This window comes from Anthonomus grandis, chromosome 13, assembly GCF_022605725.1.
Source record: "Anthonomus grandis grandis chromosome 13, icAntGran1.3, whole genome shotgun sequence".
Lineage (NCBI taxonomy): Eukaryota > Metazoa > Arthropoda > Insecta > Coleoptera > Curculionidae > Anthonomus > Anthonomus grandis.
Window position 1 is genome coordinate 7,378,421 of NC_065558.1, and position 16,883 is coordinate 7,395,303.

Here is a 16,883-nt window from a genome sequence, read left to right on the forward strand (position 1 = left end):
TGCCAGGTACACAAATTCTTATCAGTTTAAAAATAAACAGAAATATTTAGAAGGTCAATTCTTATCTGATTTAAGACTATCTACTTGACCAAAAGTATTGTGGATAAATATCATTGTTATTCCTTTGTTAGTTGTCAAGAAATTTTATTTTTTTTAAAGTTGCTCTACTTTCTGCCACTACTGCACATATAAATGTAATAATACTGGTAACATCGCGGTGAAAGTGAAGCCAAGCCGATAATGCATAAGTCTATTTTACAGTGGAATTTAGAGATCTGCACATGATTAAAAATTCTTATTGTTGATTAGCTTTAGCTTGAACGATCGATAATCCTCGTTTTGGGATGATGGAGGAAGCATATGACTAACTAACAGGAAATCACAATATCACTCATGTGCATTGGCGAGTTTTTCACTACGAGATAGATTTATGTCAAATTAACATTATGTTTGTTATTGCTTTCTTTTTTTTTTGTTATCAGTATTGGGGATATATATAGATATATGGGGCAACAGTCGTTTTAGGTTACGTTATGGTTTTTTTCTTTAAGGTTATGTCCTTGTTGCTCCACGGCGATGCCGCTTTCTCCGGTCAAGGTGTCGTCTTTGAGACTATCGGGTTATCGGAACTGCCCGACTATACCACCCACGGTACCGTGCATATTGTCGTGAATAACCAGATTGGGTTCACTACCGATCCTAGGTATTCTAGGTCATCACCCTACTGTACAGGTAAGGTTTAATAGATCTACGATTGCCCTAGAAAGTTCAATTTCTTCATTTCATTCAGTTCATTTGATCTTTAAACGCACTGAACAAAATACGTCAAAATATAAGTAATAACAATGCATATGTATTGAAAAATAATAATAAGCATATATAAAAACATAACTAACAGATAATCGTAAAATATGTATAGGGTGGCCGTTTTATTAGAGGCCTATGCCTTTTCTTAGAATCTACAGGGTATGGAAAAAAAAATTTAGGTATAACATAAAACGAAAACACTTAAAATTATATAATAATTTTAATTAGAGGAGAAGGTCCGAATATGGACCCCATTTTGTTTTTTGAAAATATTGATGGTGTTATTGAACGAATTAACCTGTAATTTGGAAACCTAATTACTGGGAACATCCACTTTAAACACGGTTTAAAAAAAATACTTAATAAGAATGGTGTAATTTTCAAAAATCAAAAAGTATAAATTTTTAAGATTTATGAAAAGTGCTTGAAATATGGGCCACCCTATAAAAGTAACAAAAAGTCGTATTTAATCGTAAGAAAATATGTATTTTCAAAAAACAAGACATAAAAATACTCATTTATGTTCTGTGTCCGCACAAGCCTCATGTGACCACATATTACGCATCAAACAGCGCACCCACGACTCGCCCTTGACATCTTCAGAAAAAAGTCTTTCACAATAAATACACGTTGCATCTTCGTTTTCAGAAGGAGTTTCGAATTCTTCAACGGCGTCATCTTTATCATCAGGAATGAATATTTCGCCATTTTCACTCTCAGAGTCAGACGATTCAACAATCTTTTTTCGTTTTGGAAGATCTTCGAAGTTTTGCCAAACGCATTCTGTTTTCCTTTTCTACTAACATTTTTAGTTTTTTCAATAGAAGTTTCCAACTCGTTTTTGTATGGAGAAGACGTTATAATTTAAGACTTTTTTCCACGATTAGTTACTTTTCTTTTTATGGAAGGGACTGGGGAAATCGCAAAAGGCGACACAAACCTGGGTGATTTTGACAAACTAGGTGAAGTGAAGGCAGGAACATCATCAACATATCTAGAGCATCCGGGTTGGGGATCATTATTGGATCATGGCGGGTCAGTAGATTTAGCATTTTTGTTAATTTGAGTTGCTGGACTGGACACGGGAGAGGAACTTTGATCTTGGGAAGTATTGCTGTTGGTGGAGTTTTCTTTAAAATCGCCGCATTTTTTAGCTGCTTCAGCTTCCTCAGTACTAAAATCAGCATCACAAAAAATAGACACATTTTAAAGGGATAAACGCCTGTCACTCGAAAACCGTTGATTGCTATTTGTGCAGTATGTGACTTTAGGGATGCCTCTCCCAATAGCTCGGCTATTTCATAAACAGAAACAGGACGCTGATTAACACGTATCCAACTTCTTATTTCTTCGCTATAGTAGAGCTTAAATGGAGCCATAAAACTTTTATCTAAGGGCTGTAATGTATGCGTAGAATGAGGGGGTAGTGACAATATTGAAATGTGATTCTAATAACTTCCAAATTGCGGGTGTGGCTGTAATGTCCATCCAATATTCCACTGCTTTCTCATTTTTTTTGAAACGTATTTTTCTTTTGTTCAGGGCATTTTTACCTAAAAAATAACAATCGTGCCATTTTTCACAAGTCTGTACTAAATATGGGCCTGGCTCATATTTCAGACAGTTAAGTGGCCCATATTCCAAACATAACAACAAAAATCTTCACATTTAAACGAAGTATTTTAATACAATTTTGGGCAAAACTCTGTAGTACATCTTAAACAATAACATTTCAAGACCACACTTACCAATTTTTAATTTTATTGGCTAAGAATTTTTCACGAAAATACAAAATGTTAACACACGTGTATTAATTTGTGTAACCGTCGGAGTATCAATCTGTCGATTGTTTTCTCATGCCATCTATGTTTAGACAGCTGAAGCTAGAGATTTGTTCGTGGATCAAATACTTTTAATCTACGCAATGTGAATCATCAATGTGAGTGGCCCATAATAAAAGCACGGCCCATATTCGGACCTTCTCCTCTATATAATAATTTTAAGTGTTTTCATTTTAAGCGAATTTTCAAATTATTTGAGTTTTATCAATACAGGGTGTTCAAAAAGTGCTGCCCCGACTGTAACACCAAAATTTTAATTGGGACACCTCATATATTTTTAGGTTCCTTGGGAGAATTAAAGGTAACTTTCATAAGAACTCCCTATCCGAATTTTGTGTAGACGTACAAGAATCAATTATACTAAACTTATGGTGAACAATATCTCGAACAGCTATGGAACTTTGACACGCGACTAATGTTGTTGTAGCTCTTATAGTAAAACCAAGAGATTTTAACTATGACCTTATGACGTTATTTATATGGTTGCAAAAATTAAGCCGCTTGTCAATAGTGACACCCAAATCACGGACGTAATTACAGTTAGAAAGAATTTTACCATTTAATGTAAAGACGAAGCTAATTTAATTTTTCGGCCAAGAAATTGACATTCCATTAAAGTCCATTAATCTTGCACAAGTTGTAGAATAAATTAAGTTCGTTTTGGAGAAACAGTCTTCCCAATTAGTTACAATGCGAAATAGCTGTAGGTTGTCAGCAAACAGAAGACAATTGATTAAAATGTTAACAGAAAGGTCATTGATAAAAAAGGAGCAAAATTGCTACTTAGTGAGTCTACACCAATTTTTCAGCAGATTACATCCACTTTGGGTATTTTAGATTTAAGTTCTTTTAAATCAATTCTGGTTGAAGATAAATTATTTCTCACACCAAGTAAAACCACTTCCACGAGAAATACCGAGGGCATTTAAGTTCCTTTCCTTACGATAAATCGAGTAGTAAATGGTTCATTAAGACCTCTGACATTCTGGTATAGGATACAAAGGTTCCCACTAGACAAGTTTTCTTATTTAAATTTTGTCGCTTACTATTTTCGCAGTGCCATTGGTGTAGGCCATCCTCAAATCAATCTCACCAGCTTCAAAGATGATCACTCAGTTGCTTCCTAATATCTCTCTGTAGTTGCAATTGCTGCCTAGTTTTGTCATATGAGACAGAAAGATGCCCAACAAAGAGAATCACTACTAAATTAGAGGCATACTAATTAGAGGCACAACAACTAATAACCTCCATAGCCAAATTGTTCAGATTATCTGTGGTCTCAGGACAATTAAAGACCATGAAGTTATTTTTCCTGTTTTCTTTTTCGTACTCACGGAAATGAGAGAGACGAGCTAGAACTAAAGTTTGCAGAAAATTGTTTGAACATCGTTAGTTCCTTTTCAAAATTGACTTTGTTAAAAAGCTGTTGTTCTGCATTAGTTGTTTTTTTCTTCCACTTCATTAAGTAGTTTTTTTTAGTTATTTAATTTTTACCTGAAACGGCTCAAATGTTAAATTATTAAAGGCCTGATTATCTGGAGGAGTGCTGTCCATTAGCTTAACCACTTGACTCATTGAAAAATATAGCGTGCAAGTCACAAAATATGAACAACATCCTGTACAATAATTTGTATAATATCTTAAAAAATGACTACAATATTAATCTACTAAGGAATTTAACCCTTCGCCCTATAATAGGATTCTCCAGTTAACAATGGGCAGTAATTTTTACCAGTGAACTTGAATGATATAACAGTTAAATTAGTATAACTTAATTACATAGTTTGAATCTTGGAATAATCATAGGCTTTAGACTGGTACAAAACACCACTAATAAATTTAACTATATCACTAAGCAAATTTTCAACTGTTGACGATATACATGTCTATAAACATATGAACATTTATTGGATAAAAATTTCCTTGAAACTTTATCCTACCGCTGCGCCTGTACATACATAACGCAATTTTAAAACTTGTAGATGTCGCACGTGTCGTAAACGCTCCGATTTTCCACGTAAACGCCGACGATCCCGAATCCGTTATTCACGTGTGCAACATCGCCGCCGATTGGAGGGCCACTTTCCACAAGGACGTCGTTATTGACTTGGTAAGGCATAAACCTTAATTTATTTATTGTTTTAATGAAATTACCGTGAAATTAGGTTTGCTATCGGAAATTCGGTCATAACGAACTGGACGAGCCGATGTTCACCCAACCGCTCATGTACCGGAAAATCAGGAGCATGAAAACGTGCTTGGACAAATATGCCGAACAGTTGACTTCTGAGGGTGTGTTTGCCAGTTTTCTTCGATCCGGTCTTGTGCATTTCTTACTTTTCTCTTTGTAGGTGTGGTAACTGATGACGAGGTCAAAGACGTGAAAGCAAAATACGAGAAAATCTGCGAGGATGCCTTGGAACGTGCTAGAAAGGAAACCCATATAAAGTACAAGGATTGGATCGATAGCCCTTGGTCTGGGTTCTTCGAAGGGAAAGACCCCCTGAAGGTACGTTTCTATATATTTAAGTACATAGTTCACAATCAATGATGTGCCTCAAAAACGTCTTTTTTTTTAACTGTATCTATGGTATAACTAAAAACTGCTGAAGAATAGTTAAAGTCACTTAAAATGCCTGGGAGATATCGAGAATTACTCCAAAAAAAATCTTAAAAAAATTATTACCAACGATTAGAAGAGAAAACACTACTCTCAACTCCTGGATCACATTAAATATTATTTTGAGGATATAAAAAATAACGTCAAATAGGCGGAAGGTATGAAAATTCCCTTCAAATTTCCGTAAAGCATGGAAAATAATTCCATATATGTAGAAGATCGTAAAAATGACATCAAGTACCGGGAAAACATAAACGATTATTTCTGATTCTTGGAGGAAAAATATCTGATGTATAAAAATGGCAAATGCCACTTTTTTTCAAAAACTATTGATTTCTCAAATTTTTATGTAGTTACAAGATAGTTGTGGAATATTTCGGTATACATGTCAGTCTTTGAATCAAATTCCCATCTTGAATAGCAGGAAAGTTATCCAAAATTTTGAAAAATATCTGATGTATAAAAATGGAAAAAAATCACAAATTCCATTTTTTCTTAGAAACCGTTTATTTCTCGGCTTTTCGTGTAGTTTTTTTTCATGAAAAGTGATTTTATGAATGCCCGGAATAAAAGGCAAAAAAGTCTCTAAAAGCACGAATTAGAAATGACACTAAATATCTGGCATAGGAGAAATCTCTGAAAAACATACAAAAATTATGGCAAATGTCTGAAATAAAATAAGAACATTTTAAGATATATTTTCCTGGAAGTTTAGAAACTGTAGAAGAGATTATAATACATAAATGGCATATATGAAATACATAACTGGCAAATATTAAAGTAAAAATGGCTAGAGGCCTAAAAGCTTAAGAAACGTGAAAAATTATGCGATGTGATTGAAAAATTAAAAGAGTGGCTTCAAAAGACTGGACTATATAAAAAATTATTTAAAATGCCTAAAAGTTTAAAAAAATTACTCCAAAAGTGTAATAGCTTGAAATATTATGCAAAATGTCTGCAATAAAATTAAAAATTTGCTTGAAATGCCTGGTAGACATAAAAAGTTATTACCAAGACCTAGAAGAAATAAAAAAATTAGTCCTAAAGCCTGATTCCATGACTAGAATACATAAAAAAAAATTGTTTAAAGTTTCCATAAGATATAAAAAATCACCTTAAATGTTTTGGCATTACAGAACCGAATTTAAAGAATAAACCCGGAAATTGATCTAAAAGTTTGAAAAATTTAACAAATTATTTTAAACCTTGGTAAGATTTCTTACTTACCTTAGCGCCATACAAAAAAAAAACAGGTAGGTATAAGTTTTGTATATAAATCCAGCAATTTTTTATCAGTAGGTAAATGATCACTAGAAAACTTTGTTTATTTTTGACAGTCAACACATTTTGCCACCTCTGAATTATATTCTATTAGTTTATTATTACTACAACATTTGGGACAAGTACTGTTTTTTCTTAAAGTCTTTTTCTATTTTACCGAAGGCATAGCATGTAAAATAAGAATATAATCACTTAGAACTGATTTCCTCTATTCCTCATTGAGGTTACATTCCGTTGTCTCAACTTGATCACAAACTTTATGTACTCATAAGAATTAAACTCCTTAGCATTATTTAGCTTTACAATATTATTAATGATTTCTTCAGGGGTATTTAAACCTTCAAGTGGTACATTCTTAACCTACTTTGTTTCAACAGTGATAACTAGTTTTGATTTGAGAGCTTATAATGACTTATCATTATGATTGCTGAACCTCCTCGAATTGTAACAGTATTATTTTTACATGCATATATTATTTAATTAGAAACGTATTATCCATTTTTCTCTAAGAGACCAAACGAAAACAAAACAAAGGTGAGTGTAGCTTTTTGATGAGACCGTGACTTTGTGTTCTCACCTTTGTTTTGTTTTCGTTTGGTCTCTTAGAGAAAAATGGATAATACGTTTCTAATTAAATAATATATGCATGTAAAAATAATACTGTTAAAATTCGAGGAGGTTCAGCAATCATAATGATAAGTCATTCAGAATGACTATGACTCAGAATATATTAAGCCACAAAATTTAGCTTGGTCAAGAAAATCAATCTTCTGAAATCACAAGAAGAATAGGCATTTCCTGAGCTTTTTGCAAACTAAGATTTATTCTTAAATCTTGTGAATTTCCTATAAACTTAAAAAGGAAAGTGTATGGGTTCTCGTTTTCATTGGGGCATTTTCATCGTCGGTCGGTAGCGTATGTATGAGTAGCGAGTGCTCCGTGTTATAACCGTATAAAAAGAAATTTTGAATTTTTTTTAAACAATCAACTAACTACTTTGTTAGTTGGTTGTTAGTTGTAATGTGATTTGTGTAGGTCTAGGCCTAGGAGCGAAACACGTGTAGCTTTTTGATGAGACCGTGACTTTGTGTTCTTACCTTTGTTTTTATATTATTTAAGTTGGATTGACAGACTGGGAAATATCATTTAATACTTCATTTCGACTCATTTTATATATAAATAAATTATGAGAATATGTAAGACTGTATTGTGACCAAAAATGTCTGGCAATGAATGAAAATTTGTATCTTTCATATGGTGCTTCAAATTAAGTGTCTCCGAGATCTTGTTGGACAAAATTCCCTGTAATTCGAAAAGTTTTTGAGATAGAAGAATCGTTTTTAAATGAAATTGTTTGGTAATAAATGCGTTTTGAATTAAAAATATTCCGACTATTTCTTAAGATTAGACTATTTCTTAAGAATTTCAAGAAGATACGAGGCCTCCCCCTCGCTTTTAAAAAGACGCGTATCCAGTTTTATTTCGCCAAGAAATACGACACCGCAAACTCGAGGTGTCGCATAAAATTTTAAACATCACTCTTTCTCAACATAAATGTATAAATCGTCCCTTTCCCTTCCAGTTAATAGCATATCAATAAACAGGATAAGTGCATAACGGGGCATTCAGGACTAATAGGGAGAACAGGGCCCTATATATCAGTCAATTTCGCCCCGGGCCCTCACCTTAAATCACCCCAATAATCCCGTATGCCAGAAAGGGTTATTAGCTCGCGAGTGTCCTTAGGATATGTCTGTATATTAAACATCCAGATTACTAACCGGCCCATATATGTATGTATACGAACGTTTCGGGACGTTTGATCTTTATTATTATGTGGCATATTAGGGGTTGCCAATAATAAGAACTGATATTAAAGTAACCTTTTTCATTTTAATTAACTTTGATTTTTGGAATTCGTTGAATCGGTTGCGCTCTTTTAACCTTAAACCAAGGCAACTTCTAATTTTTTTAATAAAAGTAGCAAAAAAAACGACCACTACCAAAACAGCCCTATAGTCGGATTACCGAACAGATGGAGTAAATGATGTGCGCGAAATATAGGCCCGCCCATCGTTGCAACCTTGGCAGATTTAGACGAGGATAATTATGCCTACTTATTTTAAATTATTTTACCATATAGCTTTGCTTTGTAAACAGCTTTTTTTTAAATATAATACGGTCGCCTGTAAAATGGGTCCAAACCGATTTTGAGGTTGTGCCAGGTAATGATATAATAATCCCTTTTAAGTATTTTGATATGCAAAGTTATGTTAATATATTGGGGTTTACCGAAAAGGGATAGGTAATCCTTTTAAGTAATCGTGCCACGTCAAACATTTAGGGTGTAATTGGCCAGGTTCATCAGAACCGAGCGCTACCTGAGCACTGGAAGTTTTGCCTATAATAGTAAGGACCAATAAAAATTGTCATACCTGAGCAACAATCGAGCGCTCAGGGAGCGCTTTTTTTTGATGAACCCGGCCATTATAAAATATAATTTTATGATCATAATCTGGTTTTGAGAATTACTTAAGTAGCTTAATTATCTGTTTTTAAATATGTGTTTTAAAATGAAAGAAGGAATAACAAGTTAGGGGCTGCGCTGGTAGGCCGGTGAGATTTAAATTTATAGATTGAATATAAGTATATATAGCAGAAAATTGAACCAAAACGATCTAAAGCCGCTCGACTAATAAAATTAAATAAAACCCCAAGTCATGAACCCTTTCGGCTCTAGGCCACACCTCCGGCGCCGAACGATCACGTGACCTCTCCATCTGTTCGGTAACTAACTTAACCTTAATTTTTAACCCAGAATGACGTTTTCAACCTTAAATCCATCCTCGGAAATCCCACTATGACGATTTAAAAAAATTATGACAATATTTTAAGTGGCTTCAAAGTTCTGACCAAAAATGTCTACTAATACACAAAAATTTTGTATGATAATAAATAAACGCGCGAGCAGCCCCTAACATATAGATAAAAGGAACTGACAGTTTAACTGTTGCTGCACTATTTGTTTATACTTTAAAACACATGTATTTGAACAATTTTCACTAGCAAGAAAAATTCAATAATATGCCATGTTGCCAATCTAATAACTTTTCCGTTGTAATTTAGGCTGCCAAGACGGGTATAGTCGAAGACACCCTGGTGCACATCGGTAAACGGTTCTCCTCGCCACCTCCCAATGCGGCCGAATTTATCATCCACAAGGGTATCGAGCGTATCTTAAAATCGCGCATGGAAATGGTAGAGAACCGAACGGCCGATTGGGCGTTAGGCGAAGCGATGGCCTTCGGATCGTTATTGAAGGAAGGCATTCACGTGAGATTGTCCGGACAGGACGTCGAGAGAGGCACTTTCTCTCATAGGCATCACGTTTTACATCATCAGACGGTCGATAAGGCCACTTACAGGTACGTGCAAGTTATACATTCAAAGAAATATTACGATAATTTATGCACGACTTTCATAATAATAACAATAATATGTCTTTATTTTTACATTAAGAAAAAATGTAGGAAATGGGTGGCGCCGTTCGATTTGATCGCTCTTCAGTAAACCACATCAACTGCATCAAAATACTTAAATAAGTTATATAAAAAATTTAAAATATAATAGTTATTTATGTAAGAAGTGTGTAAAATGATCCTTTTTTTATGAATGGGAAATTTGTCAAAATTTTTCAGGAATGAGAAGAATGACTAACTTACAGGTAGTTGATCAAAGAATTAAAAAGAGAACTGTGACTCTATTGCCTGGAAGTAACAGAAATTTCTTCCAAGCAGTCGATGTCTTTAAATAGTCAGAAAACTGTGACTTCAACTGCCTGGAAGCTAAAATTACCAAATTTTTAATGTAATTTTCTGTTACTTTCAAGCAATTTAAGCCTTTCAGGAATAAGAAGAATGACTAACTTCCAGGCAGTTGATGTCTCTTGTTACTAATTTTCTTAATTCTTATATTTGTGTTCTGTGCCTTTTAGTGTTTACGTCTTTTTAGAGTGAATAATTTTTAAATACTGTTACCTGGAAGGGATATGTTAGATAAAAGAGTATTATGGTTCAAATAATATTCAATCAAAAAAATAGCTACCTATATCCTTCAGTCAGGTCATTTTTTGTAAACAGGTAGACGAATTATCTTTTATAACTTTTAAGTATTATTTATAATATTTTTTTCACGGGTGCTTTGGCCGACCCAATTTATTATTATTTGCCATCATGTGCGATACATAATTTAGGACTTATCCGAATTATGTGGTTATGTATATTTAAATAATAATATCGTATAAAATTATATTTTTGAGAAGTCTTTTCTTATGGTCTTATTTTCGAAGTATATTTTTGGGTTTCTATATCCTAATCCTGATAATAAGATAATTATAATGTTTTTAATTTTGTTAATTATTTATTCTATGCTTTGCACAAAATCAGAGAGGCAGCCAACGAGCTGTTTTAAATTTTAGTTAGGAAAATTTAAATATTAATTTTTCTCATATTCCAGACTAAGCAGCGCACCTAAAGAATGTAAACAAAACACAATACACTATTATTTAAAATAATATAAATTAACTTTTCTAAAATTAAAAAAAGGCGCGCTACTATCGCTAATCGCGCGTTATTAGGGGACAAAACTTGGCGTAGCTTTGAAACAGATGGTGTACCTTTCCTTAGCGAGACAAACTCTAAGATGTAATGACAGAACCCCTTAATTTGTTATCCCTGATGATGGACATGTTATATGTCGGAAACATGTCGGCTTAATATGTTTTAAATAAATTTAGTGGAGCATGACCGAAATACCTTTAGTTACCCATTCTTCCTGATAAGTTTGGTCCATTTCTATGGCATTTTCTTCAAAGTCGCAGCTGTTTCTTCTTATTCTTTTAATGGGAGCGTCTTTTTCCACTATTACTAATTTTAGTGAGTCCATTTTACTTTAAAATTTTGCGTTGTTCTTCATCTAATTGGTTCGAAACTTTAAAATGTCTAATTCTGTTTCTTGTAAAAGGCGTTGTTTATATTTCCTATTCCTTCGTCTTCTATTTGCTTTTTGATCTATTTCGAAAACCACCTTATGCTCATCTCTACAAACATTGCACTAAAAAATTATAGTGGGCCTAATCGTTATTTCTGTGTCTTGTTATTGCGCAAAAATTAATGCAAGTTACACCGAGTAGTATTTTCATTTATCTTTTAACAAAACTTTTGATACGCAACACACTTATACTATTTTTATATAACACAAACAAAAAGCAATAAATTGTACAGATATTCAAAGACACGTTTGTCTCAAGAGAAGAAGCTTCTACTTATAATAATTGGTAGTGTTTAAAGAAACATTACTGTAAATCTCAGTGGAATATATCTAACTCTTTTTGATGTGAGACACGCATATTTCGTTTCTAATACATAATACGTCTGATTTCAGACCTTTATGCAACTTATACCCCGACCAGGCGCCATACACGGTCTGCAACAGCTCCCTCTCCGAATACGGCGTCTTGGGCTTCGAACTAGGTAAACATTAATTAAAACCCGAATACCGTGCACACGTCTCACTCGTTCCCGTTCAGGTTATTCGATGACCAATCCGAACGCCTTGGTAATATGGGAGGCGCAATTCGGCGATTTCGCCAACACCGCTCAATGCATCATCGACACCCTGCTGGCCAGCGGTCAATCGAAATGGGTGCGACAAACCGGGCTGGTGATGCTCCTGCCCCACGGCATGGAGGGTCAGGGTCCGGAACATTCGAGCGCACGCCTCGAACGTTTCCTGCAAATGTCCTCCGACGATCCCGATTATTTCCCGCCGGAAACGGAGGATTTCGCCGTGCGCCAATTGCACGACATCAATTGGATCATCGCGAATTGCACCACGCCCGCGAACTTTTTCCACTTGTTGAGGAGGCAGATCGCTTTGCCGTTCAGGTGAGGAGGGTTTTTTGCTGGTTTTTGTTTTTTGTTTTGGTGTGCCTTATGACGGATGATTTTAGGAAGCCGCTGATTGTTATGACCCCCAAGAGTTTACTGAGACATCCGGAGGCCAGGAGTTCTTTCGATGAAATGATCGAAGGTGGGTATATTGAGCCTTATTAACCGTTAGGTCTCTCGCTTTTTTCTCTCTTAAAACCCTGTTTGCTGAGAAATATTTAAACCCTTAGGTACGGATTTCCAAAGGATTATCCCGGAACAAGGAAAGGCCGCAGAGAACCCCGACGGGGTGAAAAAGTTGATTTTCTGCTCCGGAAAAGTGTATTACGATATTATCAAGGCCAACAGGGAATTGGGACTGGAGGATAAAATCGCGCTCATGCGTGTCGAACAAGTATTGTCATTGTCGTTATTGATAAACAAACATAATATTCACTAAGAGCATATCTATTTGTCTTAGTTGACTCCGTTCCCGTTCGATTTGATCAAGAAAGAGTGCGAAAAGTATCCGAACGCTCAGATCGCTTGGGCACAGGAGGAGCACAAGAACCAGGGCGGATGGACGTACGTGAGACCCCGTTTCGAGACCACTTTGGCCGGACAGAGGGAGGTGATGTAAGTATCTTTTCCAAGAAATCACACTTTAAACGGATAGGAAAGCAACAAAAAAATCTCTAAACTCGATTACCTCTGGATCGTTTACGAAGTAAATGTTACATTACGTATCTGCACTATCGCCCATAATGTAGTACCAATTTTAAAAAAAATATTAAATAAATATTTAATGCCGTGAACAGATACCATTATCGGAATGTTTTTATTAATCTTATGAGATTTTTTTCGTTTTTAAGCAGTTTATTTGTCGAGCAACTAAATTTAATATTTATGTTTAATTTTGTTTGTACTCTTGCGCTTATCCGTGGTAAATTTAAAAGTTTAAAAGTAAAGATTCAACATGCTAAGGAGGGTACATTTGCCCTTTGCAAATAACAGAAAAAAAATTGAAGAAACTCAAAAATGGTGAGAGGAAATAGCAAAAGTAAAATAGCAAAAGACCTAACTTTAAATAAATCAGTAGTATCAAGAACCATTTCTCATTTTAATAGAAAGAATACCTTGGAAGGTGTTGGGTTGGGTTATGATGGATGAATATAAAGATAAACTTAAAAGAATTAAATTAACAATAAAATAAATATTAACCCTTATTTTGGCCAAATTTGAGATTTATAGAAAGTTTATCTTTCAAAATTCAAAGAGAAGCTTAATTCTGAGATGAATTTTGGTTAAACTATGTAAAAAAAGGTTCTTAATCAAACTTACTACTTTAAAGATCAAGTTATGTTGCCCTTCTTAAATATTGTATCTGTATCAATGGAAGAAACCCAAATTGAGGGATCTCCAATAAATTAAGTATGTGTAAGCACTTATATAGCTAAATTTTAACCTTATGCTTGAATATATTTATATAAAAATTCATGCGTGTATGTAGATTATAATAAACCAAGATAGCAAAGGAAATCTTAGGACTTTGGAATGGAATTGGCCTTTTCTCAGGAACAGAAAACTAGATACTAAACATAGAAAATTTAAAAAGTTTGTGTTTTAACTACACCACTTATAATTCTACACTAGGGCAGTATAGTATTTAATAACTAAAACACCAGTTAAGGTGAGTTTCCAATTTCATTGGAGAAGAATCGATAAAAGTACTAAAAATTCAACTTTCTTCAAAAGCTTGTTCTTCAACACTCTTAGAAGTTACAGATATTCGCGCAATATTGGTTTTAGCGGGAATTTTAGTCAAAACGATAATGTTATGATTTATATTTCCAGTTCCATCATAAGCGAGCTATGCCTTCTTTAAGATTTTCGACCTATTTTTTATGCATTTCAATAAAACATAAGGAATAAGTTTATGAGTACTTAAAAGATTCGGACAGGCAATCAAAGTGTCCAGATTCCTGTAATAGACACTCAAATCATCTTTAATTGTTTGGAATAAGGTTATCAGTATTTAAAAGACCACTTTTAAGTGCTTGGAATAAGTTCTTAAGTACTTATGATACTCTTACAGGCAGTTAAAGTAACCAGATTGTGTGAATACACTCTCAGATTAACTTGCCTAAAAGAGGTTTTTGCCTGAAAAAAAATAAGGGAGGAGGGTCCTAACCCAGCCAAAGTCCTGAAGGGATTATTGGTTACATATGGCAAAAGTAACTTAAATTCCTGGAATAAACACTCAAATTACCTTTAAGTGCCTCTTAAGTACTTAACTTAAGAGACTCTTAACCAACAGGTATTTAAACTGTCCAGATTCCTGAAATAGACCCTCAGACTAGTTTTAAGTGGCTAGATAACAGTTTGAAGACGTTTCAACCATCTCCACCTATTTATATCTTAATAGAACTCTACTTCAATTCATTCAAGAATATATCTTTGGGATGAAAATAGACTTCTTGATGTGAAAAAATAACGTTCGAAGTAAATGTTAAAATTCTTGTACGATACATCATTTATTTCGAATACTTAACCCAAACTGCATAAACCATTTTTACAGGATTTATAAGAGCTGATGCGATATTTTTATTCGGTATTGTCTATAATTTCACCGTGAACACAGCGTTTTGGACATCCTATTGGTTTGATTTTTAATACGTTCCAGTCCGGCATTTGAGACAATTATAATGCTGAAAAATCTTTATATCCTACCCATTGTAACTGTCTAAAAAAGTACTAAATCCTAGCCTCAAAATATCACTACTTAATAAAAAAACGTTTTTTTAATGGAATTCCTCCAATAAAACGACTATTAAAAAAAGAAATTTTTGACTAAGGGTGTTTTTTTTCTTTGGTATGAAGATACGATTTTTCCGTTTTTTTTAGGCACTTTTTGAGTTAAATATTTTCAATATTTTCCAATAAATTTAATGGCATTGGTCCAGGCAGTTCAGGCTAGTTTTGTCTTCTTTATATCTAATTTTAACTGCCTGGAACAATGACCATTCTTTCATATATTTATTTTAACATTTCAATTTTAAGGTTCAAGACCTTATGAAAATAGGGACATCAATTGCAGTAATTTGTTAATTGAGGCAAACATTAGTAAATTAGTTTTAATTGAATGGTCCCTATTGAAAATGTGGGTAAAAGGAGAACAAATTTGGATTTCTTTACTGTTGACAACAATAATTATAGTCTAATTCAAACAATTCTGTATATCAAATTTTGTAGGAAATGTATTCGATTTGAAGAACCCACGTTTTGGTTTTCAAAAAGTGCCTATAAGAAAATTTATTCTAAACTATGTCATCATTTTATTTTTTTTTTAAGTTTTGCTGGTTTGCTTTACCGACTAACATGCTCATTTTTCGCTCTTTTTCTAGACCTACTAAAAAAGGGTGGTTCAGTAGTTGGTTCGGTAAAGACGAGCCCAAATCAGATCCGAATGTCGTACCTGACGAGCGAGTTGTCAGGTAACGCACAAAAATCATATCTTCATATTGTAGATTTTAGCTTTTGCACTTTATAGTATAACGTTCTAACATATTAGATAATAAAAAAGGCGCTTTATGTTGCTTTCTTTTTAAGCGAAAAACAATCTCCTGTAATACAATTTTATTTCCAGTTACATCGGAAGGCCGGTATCTTCGAGTACAGCGACCGGAAGCAAAGCCCAACATCTCAAAGAACTTAAGAATTTACTCGATGACGCCACCAGGCTGTAATTATTTTAATTATACAACAGTTTAGCCCTTTTAAAAAAAAAGGAGATTTTCGGACCTTAGAGGTATTTTCTCCCCCAATGCACCCGATAACTTGTTGATTTATTCTTAAGATTCTAAAACACTAGTGTTATATTTCTGTAATAATAATATAATAGATTAGTGTTAAGGAATGCACCAAAATTTACACACACAAGATAATCATCAAAGCAAAACTTATTATTTTTTTTTGTGTATAGTGTACATAGTCACTTTTCTCCTTATGTGTATATTTTTTTAAACTCGAAAACCAGGGAGGAATATTTTTTAAAAATGTGATGTTGTTAAGAGTCAAAAAGTATTGCTAACATTGAAAGTTGTATGGTTAAGGTATTCGGCAAGTATTGTATTATTATTTATTTATTTTGTGTTTTTTCCTTTTTTTTTGGAGTAAGAGATATTTTCAAGTGAAATAAATATTTGTTGCTTTATCACAAGTTGTGCTTTTTTTTTTAATAATAACCTCAAAAAATCAACATTCCCAAGGTCCAACTTGACAATATTCAAAAACTGAGTTCCCAGTTGTAACTTCTCATTTCCCTTATTTTTGACACCGAATTTAGTTGTTCTTTGGAGTCCGTCAAAGGGCAATTCCAGGCAGTTGGGTATAATTTGTTTCCTTATT

The 16,883-nt window shown here is 33.8% G+C and overlaps 1 protein-coding gene across 6 annotated transcripts in view; it reads left to right on the top strand.

Annotated features, from left to right (window-relative positions):
- The window catches only part of LOC126743534 (2-oxoglutarate dehydrogenase complex component E1), a 45,184-nt gene extending 28,489 nt beyond the window's left edge, over nt 1–16,695 (top strand). For 3 of the 6 annotated variants that reach the window (XM_050450661.1, XM_050450660.1, XM_050450662.1), the window contains 12 exons: nt 552–732; nt 4,631–4,758; nt 4,814–4,940; nt 5,000–5,157; nt 9,676–9,974; nt 11,992–12,080; nt 12,137–12,494; nt 12,560–12,639; nt 12,728–12,891; nt 12,958–13,112; nt 15,881–15,970; nt 16,123–16,695. In XM_050450661.1, the coding sequence (XP_050306618.1) occupies nt 552–732; nt 4,631–4,758; nt 4,814–4,940; nt 5,000–5,157; nt 9,676–9,974; nt 11,992–12,080; nt 12,137–12,494; nt 12,560–12,639; nt 12,728–12,891; nt 12,958–13,112; nt 15,881–15,970; nt 16,123–16,222 (1,929 nt within the window). In that variant the 3' untranslated portion in view covers nt 16,223–16,695. The remainder of the gene's footprint in view (nt 1–551; nt 733–4,630; nt 4,759–4,813; nt 4,941–4,999; nt 5,158–9,675; nt 9,975–11,991; nt 12,081–12,136; nt 12,495–12,559; nt 12,640–12,727; nt 12,892–12,957; nt 13,113–15,880; nt 15,971–16,122) is intronic. The other 3 variants (XM_050450664.1, XM_050450663.1, XM_050450665.1) reach the window with 1 other exon arrangement.
- The last annotated feature ends 188 nt before the right edge of the window (nt 16,696–16,883 follow it).